The sequence below is a fragment of the Parasteatoda tepidariorum genome, chromosome 3, assembly GCF_043381705.1.
Source record: "Parasteatoda tepidariorum isolate YZ-2023 chromosome 3, CAS_Ptep_4.0, whole genome shotgun sequence".
Classification (NCBI taxonomy): Eukaryota; Metazoa; Arthropoda; class Arachnida; order Araneae; family Theridiidae; genus Parasteatoda; species Parasteatoda tepidariorum.
In genome coordinates this window covers 29,520,403-29,545,546 of record NC_092206.1, presented here as the reverse complement: position 1 = coordinate 29,545,546, position 25,144 = coordinate 29,520,403, and the positions used below count along the sequence as shown (strand labels likewise).

General features: G+C 27.1%; 2 protein-coding genes across 3 annotated transcripts; one reads left to right on the top strand and one right to left on the bottom strand.

The window, feature by feature from the left end:
* Positions 1 to 653: 653 nt before the first annotated feature.
* Positions 654 to 18,249, top strand: LOC107444888 (protein phosphatase 1 regulatory subunit 14B). Of its 2 annotated transcripts, none has more exons than XM_016059136.3 (5): positions 654 to 811; positions 4,848 to 5,099; positions 6,676 to 6,759; positions 8,448 to 8,489; positions 9,332 to 18,249. In XM_016059136.3, exons 1-5 carry the CDS (start codon positions 701 to 703, stop codon positions 9,371 to 9,373), a joined length of 531 nt encoding a protein of 176 aa, XP_015914622.1. In that variant the 5' UTR covers positions 654 to 700; the 3' UTR covers positions 9,374 to 18,249. The 2 variants fall into 2 exon arrangements, with proteins under 2 accessions (XP_015914622.1, XP_015914623.1); XM_016059137.3 differs by lacking the exon at positions 654 to 811 and adding an exon at positions 941 to 1,081.
* A 3,443-nt stretch (positions 18,250 to 21,692) lies between these two features.
* On the bottom strand, positions 21,693 to 23,638 carry LOC107444889 (caspase-3). The gene has a single exon (XM_016059138.3). The coding sequence runs from the start codon at positions 23,493 to 23,495 to the stop codon at positions 22,350 to 22,352; it is 1,146 nt and encodes a 381-aa protein (XP_015914624.1). The 5' UTR covers positions 23,496 to 23,638; the 3' UTR covers positions 21,693 to 22,349.
* Positions 23,639 to 25,144: the final 1,506 nt, after the last annotated feature.

The window sequence follows — 25,144 nt, the reverse complement described above, 5'->3', positions numbered from 1 at the left end:
TTCTATTAGTTTGTTTTAGAGAACCGTCAAAAGTTTACCCCGCAATAATATTAATTTACTTTTTGCGTATTTCGCTATATCACGAGAATTTTTAAGGCAATTCGAAAAGTTTCTGTACAGAAATATAAAATTAGCTTATCCAAAGATAATTTCATTAATTACATTATTCAAAAATTCATCATTTTAAAGAAAGTAATTTCATAAGTAAGTTACTGAATTTTAATGAAAACGTTCCTGAGGAATCAACTTTCAAATCAGTCGTAGATTTTTTGTTAAATTTTTAATAATAAAAAAAATCGTATACGCGATTTTTTCACATGCATTGTGAATGGCCCTTTATGGACCATTCTTACTGTAATGCGATTCCCACATGAAATTACGTGCAGCGAAACTGTGAATTGACTGACGAGTTTTTCGCGGGGAAATATTTTCAACCAATCTGGTTCTCAATCATGCTCGACTTTTTCGGTAAGGGAAAATTTTGCTTCCTGTGTGAATAATCCTTTAAGCTTTCTCGGATAATAATTCATTTTATCTCTTTTACTTCAAATTTATGAATTAATGATTGAAAAATTATAATTTAAATCTTAATTAAATTTTTTTTTAGGGGTGAAACTGATAAAAACGCACATCAGACATCATGTCAGTCTTAATTCTATTATATTTTTTACTTCAGCAGCCTTTTTGCACCTCAACATGAATGAAGTCAAACAAAGCTCCTTGTTTTTGTTCTGCTACAGAGGCGGTTTGTGTTTTTACCGTGTGTTGTTTAAGAGATACACTTATTTTTTTAGCTATCTTATATAGTTCAGTAAGTTTTGAAAATAAGATATTTAAGTCCTTGGTTATACTTTGATCTTTAATCTTTGTATGTTATTCTTATTCAGATCGTAAAGATTTTTTTAAAAAAAAATGCTCCCGTTGTTCTTACGGATGTCCGGTGACTCATATGGCTCATTGTGTTTAATTTACTCTTATCTTTCTCTCTCTTTTTTTTAAATTTGCGTTATCATACAATGAGCTTTGTTCTTTATAGTGTTGTGAATTAAAAGTCGTGCATTTTTCTTCTAATCACTTTAAAGTGTGTAGATAAAATTTTGTGTATAAAATTTACGTGCATAATATTTAGCGAAAACTGATATTAATTTCTCTTACATTTTTTCTGCAGTTAAAGGATTTTTTAAATTTATTTTTAGCTATCGAAGTGTGAAATTATTTAAATATTTTTCTTTTTTGAAACATTTTTCTTTCAAATCGATGAGGATGAATGATTAAAATCAATTGATACCGTTTAAATAAATGATTTTGATTATTAAAAAAAACTCATTGTTTTATAAAGACAATTTTTTTTGTTAAATGACAGTTTTAATTTAAATTTCTAATTTAATTATTAAATAATAATAATCATTAATGGTGACTTTAAAAATATAATTTCATTTAATGTGCTAACAAACAATACGAAAACAATCTTTTTGTAAATTAATGAAGAGCTATGTAATAAACTTAAGGAGATGGCAGTGGTTTGTTTCTGTTTTTTGTATTGTGTATCTATATTTACTATCAAAATAAGCTTGTGTGAAATAATATATATATATAATATATATATATATATATTTTGCTTGTTAGAGTGCAGGGTTTTTAAAATTTAACTATTTATTTGGTATTAATAGTGTCAGTTGCAAAGTAGTATGGTTGCTTTTATTAGAAACTCTTAAAAAGAGGAGAGGCATAACAAAAATGATGGAAAGATATGTATTATAATCTAAACTCAATTTCCTATTGTTAACAGTTATACTGTTCTGTAATAAAGTATATAATTACTTTTAGTGACCTAAAAATTCTTTTTTAAGTTCTTTCAAAATTAGTATTTTATTCTTCATAAAGTATTTTGCCAAAAATCAATTATTTATCTGTTAAAAAATGAAAAGGTTTTTAATGCCAAGGCATTATATAATTAATGATGATGTGAAATTTAGGTAACAGACACTTTAGATTGTGCATTCTTGATTTGTAACAAAAAGTCGCTAATATTAATGGTCATCACACTTTAATAAATTGAAAACACTTCTTTTAAAAGGCATATGCTCTATTTTTGTAAACCATGTTCATGTTTTACCTATGTTACTCTAACTTTTGGTAAACTTATGAACTTTTTTTAAATTTTAATCTACTATGACAAATCATATACACACACATAATTTGAAGTAATGTTAACCTTGTCCAAGTTCCATATCATTACACACAGCGCACGAAGAAATTTCACCATGCATATTGGTTTAATGTGACTGAAAGCTATTGAAGCTCTAATCTTAGTAAACTATTTTTCAGTATTACTGTTTTAATTGTATATTGATCTATTATTTGATAATTTTTAGTTAAATTACTGAATGCAAGTGAAACATTAGATTGTACCAAATAAATTAACAATTACTTTGTATGCACAAACTTTTTTCTTTCTATTTTTAAATATTTAAATGCATGTATAAACTTTTTTATTTCTCTTATGATACAAGCTAATTATTCTTTTATATGTCTTTGAATGCTTTTTTGATTCAAAGTTTTCTAGTAAATTTAATAACATTAGCAAATTAGGAACATTAACATGACAATGGAAGTTGTTTTAGGGGACTTGTTATTGCTGTTTTCCAAAGAGTTAACAATGAGTTTAACAAGAAGAAGTAACTACTAAGAACTAAAACTAAGAGAAGTAACTAAAGTACATCAATACAACAAGAATTTAACTACTGTTGTTTTTATTTGTTAACTACATTTTAAGAATTTAAGTCAAAAAATTAGGATGATAAAAGCTATTAAATTTTTTCTCCTATTTCATAAGATATATAAAGCTTTTGATTTTTTGTCATGATTATATTTTAAATTTGACATTTGGTAGATTTATTCCTTAGCTTTAAGTTTTATAATATGGTTTAAATATTATTTGTTTTTCAAATCTACCTGCATTACTAAAAATCAACATTTTATTTGTATATACAGTCAAACCCCGCTATAGTGAACGAAATGTTCTGTCCCGTGCCTTGCTATACACGGATAATGTTATTTTTTGTAGATATAATGAACCAAAAAAGTGAGGAAGTTGGATATAATGAACTTTTTTCTGTCTTCGACTGATTTTTTTTAAAAAAATTGTTGTAATAATTTTGTAATTTCTACTTCAAATTAAATACATATACCGATTTTCAAAACCATCTATAGAGGGGAATGTATCAATACTCATTTTTTCTTGTTTGCTTCTGTTATCTCACTTTCCCATCCCTTAACAAACCAAGCAGATGTTTCCAACCCAGGCAGACGATGCACCTGTAAGGTGTCAGTGGGATGAATATGCATTTTCTATCAGAGGAAATGTGTAATTATTCAATATTGGTCAAAGGGTTGGACACTAATATGTGTTGATAAGGCTCTCATTTCAACTCCTTTTTGTTCTCAGTAGAAGAGTAATGAAAAATAACAAATTTTTTGTTTCTACATAATATTTTTCAGTCATTTATTTGAATAATGTGTAATAAAAGGGAGAAGTTTGGAAACCACTAGTTAAATTTTTTGAGGAACGGATATAGTGAACTCCCGGTTATAGTGAACCAAAATTTCGGTCCCTTGAAGGTTTGACTGTATTTTAAATATTTAGTGGTTTAAGAATGATTTAAATACCATCACAAATGAACAATCATTTTGAAGAACGATTCTTCTTAGTTATTAAATGATTGATATTTTTGTGACTCATTTCATTTCAAATTACAGTTGTGTAACAATCAAGGAGCTGAGGGAATGATGATTTTAAGTGAAATTTTAATAAATTTAAGCATATTAACTTTACAGTTAATCCAGCAACAGAAGATAACTGACAACAATAAGCTTCCTAAAACCAGAACAGAATTTGAAAAATAATTTTGGCCATAAGCCTCTGTTTATGTTGTATATTGGAGTCAAAGTAAAAACAGGCTCAATATTATAGAAAATTTTATTTCTAAGATTAGGATTTAAATTTTATCTATCACTCACTATTAATGAGATTTTTTCAAGTTTTATATATTTAATCAAACTCCAGAACTAAAAATTTTTTTAACAATGAATAAATAAAATGAAAATCTGTCTTTTAAATGTTATTGTCCATTTTAACTTTTTATTATTTTTTCTACATTGAATTTTCTCTTTGAGATTATTTTGTTTCCTATATTCAATATCATCTTAAATATTAACACATGAAAAGCAGCAGTTTGAATATAGGATTAACTTCACAATAGATGAATAGAACTTTTGAACATTTTAACGATTTTATAAACTCTAGGGTTTTTTGGGAAAATTAATTGAAAATACTAACCTAATAATCTTGTTATTTTTTCTGCTAATGCCATTCACATTTAGCTTTTACTGGGTTAACCATTCGTAGTTAAAAAAATAACGATTATGCTTTTCCTTAATTTGTTGTTGGCAAGTCCAAAATTTGTATTGAAATTTTGCGTGTCATAGCTTTTTCACTTTTAGTGCTTATTTTGTTACCAGAAAACCTTTTTTGAGAGGCCTTTTAAATTAACTAATCAATTATTTCTTACCAAATGCCAGTAAGTAATCAAAAGCTCTAAGTAATCCAGTAAGCTCTGAAAGTAATCAAAAATTTTCTCTTATTACCTCATTCCCTGAGCTCTACATAATTTAAATTTTTGGTAACATAAATTATTGTTTTGTAGTTAAAGATATGACTATAAGAAAAATTTGACTGAAGAAGCTTATTTTATTTTTAAATGTCACTTAAAACTTCTTAATAAGCTCTTGATTTTTTGTTTTCATTATAAAATAATGATAATTTAAAATGTCATTCATTATTTTAGATGGAGTGTAGTATACCTCAAGCTTTTTCTAGTAAAGCTGCATCATCAGCTGTTAAAAATTTGCAGCCTGGGCAGAGTCCTCCGAAATCTATGTTGCATGTAAATTTTGAGTTAGATAATGAAGAAATGCATGAAAGGAAAAAGAAGTATTTGACTGCAAAGTATGGTCAGCATCAGATGAGCCTCATCAGAAAACGTTTAAGTGTTGAAATGTGGATGTATGATCAACTCCAAGTTTTATACGATACTCCCGTAAGTAGACTAACCCTTTTACTTATGATTTTTTATTAAAACTTATCTGCATTTTCGAAGTTTGTTCTTCTGATTTTTCCTTTGTAAAAATTAGTTTTTATTGCATTTAAACCTTGTTTGACGAGTTAAATGTCATCTTAGTTTCACGTGTATTACCAATAGACCAGGTTACAAAACTCCTCTAAGGCGAACCACACGCTGAGGAGGCAAGCGGTAAGGAAGAGACATACAAGAGGCAGATTCCCATACTTTAGCATTAGAGTAAGATTCAGAGCAAAAAAAACAGGGAAAATCCTAATTGAAAGGTAGAATGATTAAAACATTTTCCCTGAGGGGGAAAAAGGTACAAGCACTGTTTTACTCTTGTTTTAGGTGTGCCCAGGGTTGTTATGGCATAGAAATGTCACGTCCGAGACTTATTTTGTACTTGACTTGTTTAATTAAATTTGTTGTTAAGTGTTGTTCACCCATCTAATTATGTTTACATCAAAATCCTTATTTACAATTAAAACCTTTTTGCATGTGATCATCACGTCTGTGCATCCTAGTGCAGAAGTATAAGAATTCACATTCTATATGCCTCATTCTTTCCACTTGCATTCTTACAGCCAATCATCATAGCATCTAGAGATTATTTTTTCTCTCAGATTACTGAGGCTCCTGTTTCCAAAACATCTTTAAACTTGTTTCTGACCGAATGGCTGAAATTATGTTTGGTTAATTGAATTTTCTGCATAGTTCATTATTGTACTGAGTGTGGCGAGCACTGTTTTTTGCTTTAATAGCTCTGAAAGAGGTTCTGAGTATTTTTCTTTCAAATATTTGTAGTTTATTTTCCTCAGTCTCATTTAAGGGTCAGCTTTCATTGCCATAAAGTAATAATTAATACTAGTGGGTTGCGCCCCCTGCTCGCTAACGCTCGCCAACCCCCGAAAATTGATACGCAATCTTATATGGTTTGCTTCGCAAACCAAGCTCGCTTCGCTCGCTACTAACTTGGGTACATTGCAAATGCCCAAAATTCTAAGAATTCAAAACAATCATTCAAGTCCATATAACAACATCTTTTTAGTAAATACTAAGTCATTAAAATAAATTTGAATTCAAATAAAGACTCATTGACTGAGACTCATTTTACAATGAATAACTAATAACAATAATAAAACAAATAAATTCGTGATATAAATCAAAAATCGTCAAATAAATTCGTGAAAAAAAGCATTTTCGACAAAATACTGAAATAGAGATCTATCGACAAAGACTACTCACTTCTGCTTAGCTTAATAGTATGAGATTGCCGCAGCTGAATTATTATCTCAGTTTCCGTTTTTAAAAGCGCTATATGTTGAGCCACCTCAGCTAGATTTGGCATGTGACATTTTTAGCGGCAATCATTGGTCGATTTTCTAGTGTTGCCATTTGGGGAGTTGTAATGAGGCTTTTTTTTGTCGCCGTGTAAGAGAAATATATATATGGATGGTATATATGTATATATTAGCTATTTTCAATCAATCCCAAGTTTATTTGTTTATTCTTAATTGTTAATATTAATGTAATTAATTTTTCCTTTATTTAGGAAGAATCACATTATGAAGTGGAAATAGATTTAGATGAATTGTTAGATATTGAATCTGAACCAGCTAGACGAGAGTGGTTAAAGGTAAATGTCTTAGGCTTTATTTTAGATTCCTTTATTATGTTATCCTTATCTCTCTTTCTATTTTTATTTTAAGTATTTTAAACAAAGTTCATGCTTTTTATTTAAGACAAGAGTTAATTATAGGAATTATGTTGTGTTTATAAAATTAGCTAGTAATTGATTGGCTACATCATGTTGGAGCCTGTAGTTTTTATTATTGAAAACCATTATATTCAAAACACAAAAAAAAAAAAAAAAATTAGTTGAAATGCATTGTTACGAATCAAAATGATTGGCAGAATTATTTTTCTACTTTATTTTATATATTAATAATTTGTTTTTTAGATTTCATTAAATAATCGATGGAATTCCTTGCTCTAATATTCGATTTCTATATATATTTTTTGCAGTATGTGTTTTTTTCTGTAATATCTAGTGTAATAACTGTAATTTTCAAAGTTTACCAACTATAAAGAGCAATTTAAAAGAAAATAATAATGGAATTTTTTTATTAATTTTGGAAATAATATAGTTAAATATCATAAAATTTTTAGAACCAATTATATAATTGTTAATAATCTTTGCAAATTGTTACTTTGCAATGTATCTTTTATTCATTCTCCTCTTTGTCTGAATTATTATATTGCGTATTGCAATATCCGCAATATATGCAATATCCGCAATGAATGTGTAGGATAAACTTAGAAATTCTTTTATTGCTATATATCTTGGTGTATAAGTCAGCTTTTTAAACGTAAAATTTTTTTTGAAAAATCGGGAGGTAGACTTGCTTACCAGTAATGAGGTGTGACATTCATTAATCATGAAATATCAATTCATGTTTAGGACTGAAATATAAATACTCTATATCAATTTACTCCTTTCAAAAACTATTTCTAATACACAATTATGTATTTTCTCTCATATTTGCTTTACATGTAAATGTTTTTTTTTTAGAGACAATATTTTAAATTACATTCAGAAAATAATTTAGAATTAGAAAAATTAAGATAATTTATGCAAGACTATTTTAATAATTATAATTGCGTGAAAACTTTTAAAGTAATACCATAGAGCTTCAAATTTATACATTTGAAAACACTATCTGTGTTTGATTCAATAATGTTAGAAGTGATGTGATACAGATTTCTCTCTGCAAGGGATCTTACTTTATTCTTATTTGCTGAGTCTCACAAAAAATTGTCTTCACTCCCTTCAAAATACCATGTTTTTTAAAATATTTTACAATAATTTTTTTTTTCATAACTGTTTTTTTTTAATGGTCAACTTGCACACCCAACATACCACAAATTTGATATCTCATAATCAGAAATTTGGGGTTGACTTATACAATATATATGATATTTTCAATTAAAAAAATGAAAATATGATTTTTGTTTACAATTTCTTCTACCATTAATGACTATAAATGAATTATCTTAAGGAAAAAAAAAGTTGTTATTTAAAGATCATAATTTTTCTAAAACTGACTGAATTCTTTCTGTTGTTAAACTGCTTATTAAGTCTTCTAATAACAGTAATAAAAAATTACCTAAAACAGATTCCTCCTATTGCTACTTTTTTTAAAGCTAATAAGCTACTGTTCCTGAATTCACTTACATGTCACTTAACATCTTCTTTCATTAAGCTCTTTAATAAGAAATTAACCACTTTATTTTAATTCCTTTTTATTATTTATATCTTTTTAGAAAAAGTTAGTTGGTGTGAAGCAATCAGAAGATGCTGTTGAGGTGTGTATATTTGCTATTTATTGTGTATATTTAAATTGTTTAGTTTTCATAGCTATTTTGTTTGTAATATGAATGTTAATTATAACAAAATAAATCAAGCAACAAATATTTAAGTTAATAAAAAAAGAGCATTAGTTTTAGCATAAGTAAGTTAGGTAGCCATAGTGCAAGGATATCAGTTAAAGTTGCTAGAAAATGTTAAGGCAAGCAATTTTGTAAAGCAAAATGCTTGCTCATTAAATTTGTATAGGAATCAGGTTTTTGGCACTGCGGCAACAATAATTATATGAAAAACCTGAAGGTTTTTATAAACAACAGTTTAAAAATAAATTAGTGTATCAATTTGTCCAAAAAAACTTTTTAACACATAAATTCTTAGAATTGTGAAACAGAAACCATTAGAACTTGAAATGAAGAAACATAAACAGAAATGAATCAGTCATGTTCTCCGTAAATATGAGAAGTTTAACGTAAGACATGTTTTCAATTAGAATATTCAAGGCAACAGAAATAGAGGGAGGCTAAAAACTGTTTGATGAAGTACTGTTATAATCAAATTGAAGGTAAAGAGCATATAGAAGGGGGCAAAACATCAGGCCACGAATAGAGTAAGCAATTATGGAGGCCTTATTCTCGAATTGGGAGTGAAGAGGAATCTGTAGGTGCATTTGTAGGTTAAAAATAAGAAAAATTTCTTTAAAAAAAATTGTAAAAATGATATAGATAGGCCCTTAAAAAACAAAAACTAATTCAATGTTTCAGTTTTTTTTTATAAATTATTTAAATAATCATTTTTATTATTAACTTGTTATTTTACTTATTTTATCTTTTGTATATTTCAGAAATTCATAACAGAACTATTGCAAAGGGCAACAACGCTTTGATTTGCAATAAAGGCTAGATATTTTAGAAACTAGAATGTGATGTATCAATGCCTGGTGGTACTTTTTGGAACTTTTATAACAGTTCTAATTATCACCTAGGTTTTTTTTAATTGTTAAATGTATATTGAATGACAAAGACTTGTCCCCACTAAACTATATCATGCCATTTGTTTTATTATGTTTATCCATTCACAATTTTATTCTTTTTTGAGTAAAAATATTGGGACAGTTCTTATGTGATTGATTTGATGTTGGCGTATAGATAAATAATTCAATGTAAACTGTTATTAATTATGGATATTTGTGTTGTATATATATATCTATTGTGCCTTTTTAGTTCTTGCCGTTGAAATTCTGTTTTGCTTAAATCCAAATAGGACCCAATGAAAACGAATCTATTGCTAAAGTTTGACATGGGACTTTGCTCTTGTTATCATATCATTTACAAGTAATGAGTTTTTAATGTTAAAACATTGCTCATGATGATATTGTTTTTTAATGTATTTTACATTTGTTTCTAGCCAACATTGTACTTATAGTGGTGTTAAACAAGTTTAATAAAATCACATATTTTATTAGAATGTACATTTTATTTTTAGTCACTCAAATGAGTGTGCCGCTATGTAATTCAAAATTATATTGCTTTGATATGATTGGTCTCTTTACTGGGAAGAGAAGTTTGAACTTCATTCTTCCAATTTTGTTTTTATGACAGTAAAATTTAACATTATCTTTCATTTATCCTTTGCTATCCAAATTAAGTAATATTTTATCAGGATGTACTAAATTGAAATAAAATAGCTCATTATTTAGAGGCAAATAATGTTTAGTTAAAAATAAAGTTCTTCTTTAGCGAAACTTGGTTAGTTTTCCTATTTATTCATGAATTTTTTAACCTGTTCCTTATGTTACTTATTATTTTTAAAAAGCTATTGTTGTTTATTCATTTTTTATTCTCTTATTGCTAAGTTAAATAGATCTCACATTCTTATGTCCAGTATTATTTTTAATCCTCTGTTTTAGATGCCACTGATCTACAAGTTGTTTTCCTTTTTTTCATTATTCTCAAGTATAGTGTATTAATAATAATATGGAATAGACATTTCATTGTGTAAAAATATTAAAAAATAACATTAAGTTTTATGTACATTTTACGACTTGTTTTAGCAATGTGACAATGTGTTTAGCATTTTACGACTTGTTTTTCAATGTGATAGAGAAGTTTCCTTTCACATTATTCTGTAGTATTGGCTATTGTATTTATTATGTCAATAGGCAAACTAGTGATCTCGCAATGCTAGCTTATACCTTCTAATTCCCTGCACTTAATATTTTCTCTTTTTTACATTTATTTGCTAATTCATTATTATTTATCCAAACACATGAAATCTTTTTTATGTTCTCATTACGAGGCTTGATCAGTAATTTTAATTTGCCTTATTAGTGGAACATAACTAGTTTTCTTTTAAAGTTTAATAAGCTTCTAAAGTTTAAGGGTAGGAGTTGCCTTTCTTTTAAAATTAAATTTATAAAAATTCATGTTATTAAAATTGTTAAGAAATACAATAATTTCAATTCTCGTTGTGTTTGCTGATTTTTTTATTTGTTAATTTTTTTTCTTCAGATATCCATAATATTACATTTCTCGAACTTCAAGTACTATGTTGACTCTATTTTAAAATGTAGCCATGTATATATTTGAAGAAAAAATTTTTATTGAAAAAATGTTATTTTGTCTTCTTTTTTTTCTTTTCACTTTCATGTTTTATTTCATTGTGATCTTCATTGCCAAAGTGGTTTACAGTATTTCAAGTACTATATTGGAAGAAAACAGCTAAAATTCATTGCTATGAATTAAAAAAAATTGCACTACAGATGTACTTATTATTTTTTTTCCATATAGTGATGGATATTTATTACTATAAAATTAACAAGTATTTAAATTTCTAACTTTTTAAAAAAATAGATTTTATGTTTAGTAATATTTGACATGGTACTCTATTTGTAAATTGATTCAATGTTATTTTGACTTTTTTGTTTAGTGTAGTATTTTGTAATATATAAAGTTGTAATATGCTTAATTTCAATGCATTTTTTTCTCCTTTTTATTGAATGTTATTATCTTTTAAAAGTTATATGTGAAACTCTTTTTTTTTTTTTTTTTTTTTTATATTTNTTTTTTTTTTTTTTTTTTTTTTAAAGTTATAAACTAAAATCTTCATTTAAACTAAATCCTTTTATAATTTACTTTACAAATGATAAAAATCTGTTTTAGCTAGTATTATGTTATTTATCTGTTTAAACTAGTTTTATGTGAAATGAATTCAGTCTCAATTACTAATGAATTTAGTTAAAGAATATATATGCATATATATATCTGACAGTAGATTAGGGGAAAAAAAGAAACAGCTTTTTATACATCAAATGATTATGTATATGAACAACTGCTGTTACATATTTAGTTAACATTCATAAAGTAATACAGTATGGGCTTACATTTTGATAGTTTTTTTTAATATTAGAAACTAACTTTTTAATATTGCTATAGTGTATAATAAACAAACTGCCAAATTCTGTCTCAGTAGCTATGTTATGACCTGTAGTTTGAAGATTAGGCATAGAAAATGTAATATATTAAGACTTGCATTTTGTATTAAAATGTTCTTTCATTAGTTGACAACTAGTTAACTTTTTTTTGTAATTTAGTCTAAATAACAGCAATAGTTGTTTATATGCAATAATTCATTCACAAACTGTTAAGCATGTTGAATACATCATGCTTGAATAATATATTCATGAATGTTGTATGAACTTTTGAAATATTAGATTACTTTGTTTGAGGTATTTAGCAATAACTTAAAAATTTTAGCTTAAGTAGAATGAGTTAATTCATTTTTATTTTCTGTATTTTGTGTAATATTTTATTAGCAAATGCATGGTCATGACTGTAGATGTATTTACTGATTTTTTAAAAAATTTATCACATAATTATTACTATTGTCTTAATTTTTTTATTTCAAACAAAGTCGTACTTATGAGTTGTACGTGGAGTTTAAAGCCTTCATTCATATCAGTTTCAATACTTTTTTCAAACCCCATAATTAAGAAATGTGTTACAAAATCATTTTTCAAATCACCCGCTGATCTCCCTTATTTTAAGCAATGACAAATGACTAGCAGTTATTTAAACAATTATTCTTAATATTCTTTTTAAAAATTTGTTATTCAATCAATTATCATTTTCAGTTTGTTAGGATTCCTATATATCATACCGCCTTCTGCTTAGAAATAAAAAACTTATGGTAATTTTTATTTGAAAAATCATATTGGTTTAGTTATACTAAAATGTGATGTTTCTCATAATTGAGTAATGCAGGGTTAATTGTATAAAGCTAAACACAGATGGCGCTCGTGGTTAAAATCAGTAATAAGTTACTTCTTGTGATTTACTTTCATGTTTAAGCTTAAACCTGTCACCCTGTATTGTTATAGTACTGTTTGCAGTATGAATTTAAAAATTGAATGGTAAGTGTTATTTACCATTCAATTTTTAAATTCATTCAACTTTCCGGAAAACATAAAAATCTGAATATAATATTCAAAACACAGCAACCTTTACACTCGCTAATTTCCTAAAATTGATATATAGCTCATGACTTTAAGAATTTATAAAATATAGAAAAATCTTATGAATGATAAAATTACATGTCAATCAGTATAAATAAAATTTCAATAATAAAATTACCTTGGATTATCCTGGATTGATCGCACATCGTCTCATTCACGTGACATAAATAGAGAAATATGTCAGGCGCATTTAAAATTTCATTCCGGTTATAGAAACTTGTTATTGTTTACACTCAGTCAATCATTTATAGCTATCTTGAGATTTATTCTATGGAAGTGAAGAAATAAAGTAGTTAGCAGACAGTAACTTGGAATACAGTTCTCTTGTTTAAGAAAAGTGTAGTTGCTATGCATCTATATGACTTAATTATGGACTTTTTTTATTTTTTACTTGGTCTTTTTCTCTATATATTAGAAAAATTTTATTTTTGTATTTATTTGTATATAGTTTTTAAACTATCACTGTTTCTTTTTATTGTATACATATCACAATAAATCTTTCAACTCTCTTTCATCTCAAACCAATTCCTTTCTATTTTTAAGAAAATTTAAAAAGAATTTAATTTTTTTCGATTCTGTAAAATCTTTATTAAGTGAGTTATGCCGATCAAGTATAAGGTTCAGTATGTGAAGATAATAGTTGACTTATTCTGTATATCAATGATATAAAAGTAAATTGTAGAAAATTATGTAATTGTATTCAGTTATCAGTGTTTGGCTACTCAATGTCCTATTCAGGGCGTGTTTTGCAATAGCAACTCAATGTCGTATCCAGAGTTATAAATGTGTTGAAATAATATCACTCTTAACAGTTTAGTTGTTTTTATAAAAATAATTTTTGTATATTTTTATTGTAATAGTCTATTGCAGTTAACATTGGGCCAAAACATCACTCTTCTGAGTAATTTTGATTACACTATATAAACATTAAATGTATTATTATTTACAACTTTTTAATTAAATTTTATTGCATATGCATATTGTACCGGTAATGCTGGTTATAAAAAAACTGAAAGATACTAAATTAGGAAATTTAAAAAAAAAAATATGGCCAAGCAAAATTTTGTATAGAGTTACATTAATCATTGCACTGCAAAAACCCAGTATAAATCACACAAAAAACATTAATCTAAAAGAGAACAGGGATGAAAATTACAACATAGTCACACATATATTGACTTAAGTCAAGATTTTCAGAGAAATAAATGTATAAAAAAAAATTAATATTTTGCACGATTTGATTTTTAAAAAAGTAAATTTAATTCCTCTGCAAAGGTATAAGTAGTCGACAATGGAAAAAACTTTTAATTAATTAATTTTTGGAATTTGAGTTAGAAAATAATTGTCTGTATATTTTTATACGTCTGAAGTGAAAATTTCAAGGATATGGGGTAAAAAAAATTATATATTTTCTCAAAGAAATCCTAATTTTGAAATTTATTTCAATTTCTATTTCCAGTAAGTATTTTGCTTTAAGATTTTTGAAAGCTTTTTTAAAAGAGTTATTGCATTTATATGCATGCATTACAATGTGATTATGTAATTCTCTGTTACATCATATTGTTTTTACACAAAGGACAACTGTTATGTACTGATATTCAGTGCAATATACATTTCCTTTGAAGTATGCTAATATTCTATAGCGGTTGGGTAAAATATTTCTTTAAAGCATTCAGCTCATGTCTCTTGTTCTTTAAAGGAGTATTCATATATGTAAATAACTTGCAAAATGTCTCTTACAAATTGAGCCCATGATATTTTCTACAATTCTAATTTACGATTACTGAACAATTTTAATTTCTCAAAATTCCCCCCCCCTTATTTAAGGGAGCACAACTATCACCCAATTGCATTTCAATGAAATACATCTGCAGTAACAGTCAATGTTTAAAAACTGAACTAGTATTTTATATGAACTTCTTGCACTTTCTTTGAGTTCCCTTATTCATTTAATTATTCTCTGATGTTGGTTTCATATCAAATACAGTTACGCGAGTACTAACATGCGATAGACTATTGCACATTATTTTGTACCATTATGCTGTCTTAGCTATTTATTTAAAATAAAGAGTTCTAACACCCTATCTTAGAAATTGAAGGCTGTTAACTGTCTACTTGGCATTGAGCAAGCTGATTCATTGCAAGAGGTCTTTTTTTATATCAGCAGTTGCGAAAAGTGTTATGCTAAATAGCTGTGAATACTAAATACATAACAGCTCAAATGAAAAAATTTATAAACACCTAGAGATGCTCCAAAATCTACAAAACATAGTTAAGATATTGTAATTTTGAATGCTTTTGGTAAATTATCGTAACCTGCTTACCTACACATACTACTTTGGTTTGTTACTTAAAAAACTTATATATTTTTTGGTTATATAATTTTAACAACAATTTCTGCTTATACATTTAATTGTTTATCTAATTTTTTTTTTTTGGGGGGGGGGGGGTTCTACATCGTATCACTACTAGTGCAGAGATTTACATTAGATACCAAACTGAAAAAGTAAAGGTCCTAAATTCTTCATGGTCCTAAGTTTTCATCTAATTAAAAAGGACATATGTATATAATTTGAATGTTCTTGGGAAGAAATCTTGGAATCTATGTATTAATTATAGGGTTGAATAATAAAATTGTAATAATTTTTTTTCCTACAATATATTTCTTTTGCATGACCGACATGCATTATGTCTCGATATCCTTTTTTAAATAAACTAAACATAAATTTTAATAAAATATATGTTGTCTCAAATGCATTACAATTTTGAATGAAATTTTTCCTTTCTGCTTTAGATATAGTTCAGTTTTCTTGATAAATAAAGTTTCCCATTCTTTCTAAGAGAGAAAAATATAGTATCTTATTTTAATTTATTTAGATGGCCTAAGAATTTAATTCTAAGGCACAATCTGGTTTATGAATGAAAATTTAAGGCACAAAAATTCTCACTAAAAATTGCATTGACTATTATTGAAATTTATACATTTTACTAAATTAAACTCATGCATTTTAATTCCTCCCACAATATATTATACATTTTCCCTTTATGTCTTTCAAATTCAGTTACTTATATTGCTGTGTAACTGAAATTTTTGAACAAATGCAGTAATTAGTTCTAGATTTGATACAAAATTATCAATGCTTTTCTTAATCCTAGCTAGTGTATAAAAATGTAATTATTTCTGATTTTACTGATATAAAACATCTTGTTATTTAAATTTACAAAACGATTCAAGCACATTTACTGTATTGTATCACTTCTTTTTGATATGAAAAAAAAGGAAAGATTATACTTTGCCATTATATAAAGTTGGAATTATTCACAATTGAGAGGAAACTATTTTTTCTCCTTTCTATTGTAGCTTTCACATTAATGTTAGTTGTCAAATTTATCTGCAACTTATTGTTTATTGTGCACTTTTTTTTTACTATATTACGATTTTTGTTATGAAAAAAATATTTTAATTCTTTGATTTTTGCTATTGTAAAAATAAATGCATTAAATTTTGTTATGAGTTAATGTGTTTTTATGTAAAGTGCCATATGTGTTATTTTAATGCACCTATAATTTTTTTTTATAATAATCAGATATTTACCTTATTTCTGATGTAATTTCATGTAAAAATTGTTTTAATGATATGTTGAAAGACAATCTGTTGTTTTTCTTGCCTCATTTGTGTTATTTGAACAAAAAATTGTTACAACAGCTAGAATGTTATAAATTAACACTACTTCTACTGTGTAATTCATATTTAAATTATACAGGTTTATTTGGATTTCAATAGTCGAACTCTGAAAGGAAATTTAGCTTACCTTAAGATTGAAGTCTTGTTATACGTAGAGGTCAATAGAATTTTATTTAATTGATTTTCTACTGAGGAAAGACTTTCACAATGCTTTCTCTTTGAAATTTTTTTTTTAATTCTATAATTGTGGTAAAGAAAAATTATTTTTCTTAAGGCAAGGTATTTTTTGGGGGGTGGGGTAGTTAGACTGCTTTAAAATATGATGTAATTATAAAAGTGATAAATGTGATCATAAAAATTGTCTCTGTTCCTTTCAGGGCATGCCTAATATTCTTTTTTATCTAATTTGCATCAGTACTTGATAAAAAAAACGCTTTTAATTGTAAGTCTAAGAAATTTCTTATTGGAATTCAATTATTAGTGTTATGAAATAATGCTCTTTAAAAAAATTACTTTTAAAGAACTGCATTCTTTATTAGTTCAGGGCTGATTGTGCTCCGGAAAAAATCCGGATTTCCGGACTTTTTGCTAACAGTGATCCGGAAGTTTCCGGAAATCAAATTTTCAAAGGTGGAACTTAAAAACACAGTTTATTTTATTTGATTGTAAAGGAGAGCCAGAGAGATACTTTATAAGCTTATATTCATTTCTTATCAGTAAATAGTTGTTATAATCATAAACTCAAGAAAGAAAGACATATTTGTAAATTTTAATTACTTCTCCAGGTCATCATAGGTATGTGTAAATGGTATAGGTATGTGTAAAATTTAAAAAATATTTTAAGTAAACTAAGAAATATTGAAAAAAAGGAAAAAAAAACCTTATTTAAATTTTTTTCCTAATTTTTCAATTTAAACTTTTTTTTTAACTCGAGAAATTTTCCGGAATTTTGACTTGGGCTCACAATCACCCCTGTTAGTTTGAAATGTTAATTTTTGGAATGTCAAGTGTGTGATTTCTTATCCCGGTGGTGTTGAAAAAAATTTCATTGTTTGAAAAGCTGCATTCAATCTTTGTTAATTTTGAATAGAATTCCTATAACCTATGTTTTATTTATTTTGTATTTATTTTTATCTAAATTCTTTTTTTTAAATCGAATTTCTATTTTTAAAAATTTTCTTTTTTAGTTTGAGTTTTATGAGTATAAGTTACTATAAAATTATTATTAAGTGTGTAATTAAAATGAAAAAAACTAAGTATTGTGTTTAACTACAATGTGTTTCATTTGGTTTCAGCTATCAAAAAATGCTTGATAAATATTAATTTTGTTAATCAAAAACTGTAATATATTTTCAGCCGTCCCACTGATTATTTCCCCTATATACTCTACCTTTTATATCTGCTTCGTCCATTACCTGAGCACTGTTGTTACTAGGTACCCAAACTTTTACAAAAGCTTAATGAATGTGACAAATTTGTTTTATATATTGATCTTAAATCATTTTTATGCATTTGCTGCTGTTGAAAATAATCTCTTGTTTTTAATAAAATTACAAAAAAACCATTATTTGTTATTCCTTTTTTTAATAGTTTGATTTAAACTTCATTAAGTGAACCATTAACAAGTAAAATATCAATCAATTGATCTATAAATTACTTTTATCTTAAAAAGGTTTAAAGAGAAGGTAGAAAAATAATATAATATAAACAATGTTATGAATGCTTTACGTGTATACTTAACCCACTGGCATCTTAGCAAAATTGGGAGAATGTTTCTTCCCTATACACTATTTCCCCATCTAATAACATGGGAAAACCAGTTTTGCTATGCGGAGAAGACTGCAGGTAAAATTACGACTTTTTACGTGCAGAACTACGAATGGGTTAATTTGCGATCAATAATTTAAATCTATCTATAAATTTCGACATTTAATTGCTTAGATATCAATAATAATGTTTTCTGTGGTTCCATGCTGTAAAGAACACACTAAAAACGTTTCAATAATTTCCAAAACACTATTCGAATGTTCAAGTAACTTATTGAGTAAGCATAATTTCCAAAACACTTATTAAATAGTCAACTAAGTATATCATGCTGATTGTGGAAAAAAAATTTCAAAGCGTTAATAGAAGAATACCCCTTAAGAATTCAAATAATTTGTTAATCTATGAAAAAAAAATTGTGTTCAAAATCCATTGAAAGTTTTCTTGTCAGCAGTTAAAAAAACTTGATACTGAAGTTAAATTTCATGTGCTGTGATCCCTTATAGTTGATGAAAGAAAATTTGTTAAATTAATTATACAGTCGAACTCGTTTATAACGTGCACAAAGGGACCGTAACATTGTACTCGTTAAATCCGATTGCTCGTAATAAGGCTTAAGGCAGGCGTGCAACCAGAAGAGGGGGGGGGGAGGCTTTGGAGGTCAAATGATTGAGTTTACTTAAAATTTAATTAATACTTACTTACTTTATTTACATTAATTAATTTAATTAAATACTTTTCTTGCTTACTAAATTAATTTTTACCTACTAAATTTAATTATATTACTTTTATCGGTCATGACCGATAAGGCACGAAATCGATACATCACCGCCTACTCTCACGTGACTTTTCCCATGCTTTAGACTAGAGCGTAAGGGCAAGCGCGCATTTCTTATAATTTTGAAAAAAAGATAAGACAGAAAGATGAGAAAAAAGATTGCAAGACAGAAAAATATTGCTCGCTAAAACCGGGCCTTTCTCGTTAAAAGCGACTTCTGTTCCATAGACTTAACATTGATCCAACCAAATATTCTCATTTCCCTCGGTAAATCCGAGCTCGTTATAAGCGAGTTCGACTGTATATATAATCAGTAACTTAAGAATCCTTTTTAAATATCAAGATGAGCAATATGTCTCTTTTTTTTCTTCTTTTTCTTGAAGAGAGAGTAAGGACTATTGTTTATTATAGATTTACCTACCATGCTTTGGACAATTTTAAGCTTGCCCATCGACATGAATATCTAGGTTTGTGTCATCAGAGCTTTAAAAATATTAATGTCCTTTGCAATTGTATCTTTCTGAATAAGGTATTTTACGACTGGTGGCCTTAAAAACCAAATACAGAAAGCGATAGTCATTAGTTGAAAATGATTTAATTTTAATGTTTTTTCAACATAGAGCCACACATAGGAAAACTTTCAATAGAAAAGCAATCTCGACAATTCCATTAATTATATAAATAGCAAGGCAAATTGTAATCAGTAATAGAACTCATTTCTTTAAATAATATAGTTTTGTTTTGAGTCTAATGAAGTATATTAGTTGCATTTAACTCCCAGCTTAAGAGTATATAACAAAATTTATTGGTTCTAGTTAAAATAAATTATAGAGAAAATTTCTTTTTACCAAGGTTAGAGATTTTTGCAGTTAAGAAAAAGAAACAAGTATTTCAGTTAGTGTGATAAATTCAAAAGATAAAAATAATATAGATAAATGATATACATAACTGATTTGGGTCTTAAAAAGTTTGAATGTTTAAAGAATATGCATCACAGAAATAAGAGTCAAACATTGAAAACTCAAATTATTAGAACTAAATTATCTAAGACCTTTCAAAAACAATACAAAATTTAAGAAAAATGTTCAATATCAGTCATAATGTATGTATAACATTTTTAAAAAGAAAAATTAGAGGAAAAATATGAAGAAAAAAAACTTTAGTATTTAAAACATTTGCTTTCCAACAGTGGCTTATCTTAATAATTGCGTAACTATCAACACAAAATGCATGATTAATCAACTTCCTTAAACATAGAATGTTAATGGGATATTCTAGTATGAAGTTTTAGGAATGTCTAATTTTACTGTTAGAAGGTGTTATAATTAACAATATCATGATATTCTTCATGTGGATGATGATTTAATAAAAACACATTTACTACTATACATGACTATATTTTATTTTAAAATTAATATTCAAATTCGTCTTTTTAAAGTATTCGCATATTTAAACTATTCGTTTTTTTTAAATTTATTATTTTGTCTAAAAACCCATATTAAGAACTACACAATCTACACTTATTTAAAATTACTCTTCATATACAGAAGCAACAAAACTGCCCCTTCTAACTAGATACCAAATTCATGGATAGTCAACCCTCAGCACACATGCCACAACAGAAAATTCTAACAGTGGCAAGTGAACACTTTTAAAAATATAATTAAACTCCTCCTCAGGAACTTTATCAAAATTTGCAAAAACTTAGTTCATTAACTACTGAATAAAACAAGTTAGAAATATGCTCGGAATTGTTTGACAGCAGTAAAACTATGTAGTAAAACAGCATGGGTGAGGTCATGGGAAGAGCCCAATTCTTTGAGTTGCCTTACTTTGGCACTGTTGGAACTTTGAAAGGTCTGTTCCATTTTTTAAAAAACTTCAACTTTAAATGCCTAATTAATTAAGGGAATATTTCCGTATCCTGATCTGTCACGCCAACTACAATCGCCAAATAGATTTTAAACTAGCAAATTAAAAAAAAAAAAAAACATGTTTGCCCAGTGTGGCTATTTATACCTCTTAAGTTGGTCCTTTTCTGTGATGTTTTTTGTTGCGCAGAAGTTTTCAAGACTTGGCAATTATTCTGCCACAGATCAGGATACAGAAATCTCCCCAATTACAAGTTATTCATATTCAATTTAACCTAACTGCTTAAACATCTAAAAATGCTTAAAATATAATTTTACACTTTTACTTTGTACTAATTTTTGAAACTTAATTTCTCAAAATTACATGAAAAAAAAAAGTGCTACTTGCAAAACTTGAAAAGGCAAATAGTTTTTATTTTTACTTCATCAGAAAGTAACACTGTTCCCAAAAGGGTTGCTGACCCTTGACCTAACGTGAGAAGAGACATACTTTTAAAAGAAGACCACAATAAGTATTCCATTTTTTTTTAGTAGCTGACTTTACCATCGTTTCTATAAATTTCTGTTGACAATTTAAAAAGATATTTTGACAACTTATAACAAACCATATTTTTAATTTCATAATATTCTTATGTAAAAACTATAAGTTAATTTGAATAAATATTTATTTGAAAACTTTAGTTAGAGAACATGTTAATTGATAGTTCAGTGAATTTCACAAAAACAACTATTTGTAAAACAAATAAATTTTTAATAAAATATACTTGTACAGAACAACAAAATGAAACAAGTTTTATAAAGAAAAGTCAAGACATTTTATTCCTTGAAGAATTTTCTTTAGTAAACATTCTATAAAAAGGAACAATTTAATACAATTATTAAATAAATATATCATACATATAACAATTACACCTTTTAAAAAGGTTTATAAATTTTATATATAAACCTTTAATATAAGTTTTACAAAAATATATATAAATAGTATATTTAAATATAGAATAAATATATAAATAAGATTATAACAATATTTTATCAAATGAATGCTAAAAAGTATGATTTTTATTAATATAACAAATAGATGCATAATTAATTAGAATTAAATAATTATTGTCTTAACAGATTGATTATGTTTTTCCAAAAAGCAGATAGTATAACGCAATCAAGTTTACTCAAATCATTTCATTAAAATATTTAGCACACACCTTTAAACACAAATAATTAATTAGATTGTTTTTACGTCACATTTGAATTCTACGGTAAGTATCGTATAAATTTTTTATTTGGACCTTCGTAGTCATCGTTACTACAGATGTGAAATAAAGCTCTAAAACCAAAATATTCAACATGAAGAACTTGCTTTTTATGACCCCTAAGGGATAATCTGTCATGCATTTTTCTGCTTACAGCAGTAAGCATACTTCCAATATCTTGGACTAAGAAGTTTTCCTTGAACACAGATAAGAGATCTTGAATTAACCAGCTACCATCAAAATTATCTAAGTAACTTACATGGTCTGGTAAACACGCATGTATTATAAGCATATCACTTAATTTAGGATATTTGGAACTATTTGTTACTGCTGATACATTAATATTTAATGATGCATCAGTGCATTCAGTTGAAAAATCGAGATCTGGTTCAGATAAAGTGAGAGAATCAGAATTTTCATCAAATACGCCATCATCTCTCTTTCTCCCTCTGCAAGCTTGAAATAAAATTATTTTGGGTTTTCCTCTCAGGTTTTCGCAGTTTATGTTATTAAAAATATCACAAACTTCTTGTTTACGAAGTTCACAAAAATGAGTATCGTGAATAACATTGTTATAATAACCATGCGATAGTATTATAATAAAGCAGCAATCAACTATTTTTAAAACATCCGATTTTGCTAACTTCTCCATGTTTTCTTTCATTTTTTCACATCTTAAATTTGTTTGCTTTTCGACTATGTATTTATTTTTTTCGAAAAAATCTCGTAATCTTTTAGCATCTACACGAGATCCTTCTCTTCTTTTTTCTATGACTTCCACACCATTTCTATAAAAATTTATATTGTTTATTATGAGGCAATATCCTAAAGGATTAGATTTCATTGGATAAAATACAGATCCAAATTCAGATTCGGCATAATTAGGGTCATTGCCATTCATCAGATTAATTGCTTCAGTTTTACATCCGGCTTTGTTCAGTACTTCTAAAAATCGGGAGAATGCATGGGGTCCACGAGATGGTAATTCACTAAACAAATCACAATCTGAATCAGAATCATAAATATCTCTCAACATAGAAGTAGTGAAAATTCTGGAGTTCTTCAAATGTGGTCTTAAGACATGAATATCTAGACGTTTGATTAATTGTTCATTTTGTTTAATTAACTGCCTACTTAGTGGATCCATTAATAATAATACAAAATCAAAGAACAGTAAACTTTAATTTAACTAAACCTGTGGTACAAATAATAAACAGCGCAACTTCACGACCCCTGCACCATTCACGTTTTAACATGCCATAAATGGTTAAACGCTTTTGACTAACTACTTCTGTATCTTCGAAACCATTCTACAGTGGAAATTTATATGAAAATTATAAGACATTTGGCTTAGAGCTCGCTATTGAAATAAAAGAAATAGACGAGGTTAATGATGACGTTCATCGTGAACATGGCATTTCCCTCTGTACTTAGGGAGCTACGTTTTTCGTGAAGTATTAATAACAAAACACGTCGCACAACTACATTAAGAGACTGGTTTGAGTAGAATATAATTTAACACTGACATAAGGAAGCATTCACACCAGGGATGTCCAGCCCCTAAAAAGCTAATGGGTACATACCCTCTAAATTTGAAAAATGTCCCAATTTCTGCAAACATTTCTGCATTGGATTCACCGTTGGAAATATTTTGTAAAACCTTATTCGCTATAGCGATGCTCGAATATGCCGTCTGGGGAGAGGATCGTTTCCATGTTTTAACCCTACCTTCTCTTCCTCTTCTTAATTGTGCGGGAATATACTGTTATCCCCTTCCTTAATATTTTTTCGTAACTAACTGTTCAAAATATTATGATATGATATTTTGACAGTTAATTACGATAATCATAATCGATCTATCTTATCTATTATAAAATCAAGAGAGAAGCTAGCGTACTTCCTTTTCCTATGACTATCCAAACGCTAAGTGATATTGATACGTTGTCATATTTAAACCCATTCCATGCAGGCCATTGAGCCCAAATTAAATTTCATTAAATATTAATCCAAATGTAACAAGAAGCTTAAAAAAAAAAGAATATATTATGTACAAGGATTAATTTAAAGAGTGCAGAAAGAAATTTTTAAAATTTTATATGTATTTTTTAATTTTGTAGGTTCCAGTATGTTATCATATATTATGTATCAATAAGCAATACTCTCTCAGGATATTAATCTTATGGAAAGTTTGAAATATTTATAAAAATGACGAAAATTTTATTATAATGTTTTTAAAAGAAATCACTTGGTCAAAAATATTTTTTTTCTTATTCTTATCACAATACGATAAGTGTAATTATTAGTACCAGAACATATTTATAGCTTATATAGGAACATGAAATATAAGTGAAATGTTAGGAGTTCATTTGTGCAAACCTTATGGATGGTGTTTTCTACACTAGGGAACGCTGCCTAAATTTCCGGGTTACTGTTTCAGTTGTATTTTAAAGCCATTTGGCATCATTGTGTTTGAGATTCTTGAAAACAATGTATTTGATTACTTATTACTTATGTTTACAATGCTAACAATACTTGTGTTTACAATACTAAAATTGTTAACACTAACGTAAGATGGTGCACAGCTTACAACACGAGTAAACAGTAATTAATAAACAAATGGAAAGAGGCCAAATCAAGACTGCCGAAAAAGCGAGTTATTCAAAATCTAGCAGCCATGTCACCTTTTTTAATAATAAATAACAAAATAACTAAAACAAATTTTCACTCCAAACTCCTCAGAATTACATAATAGCATTAATATCTTATAAAATACAGCAGATTTGAGCTCAGAAATTA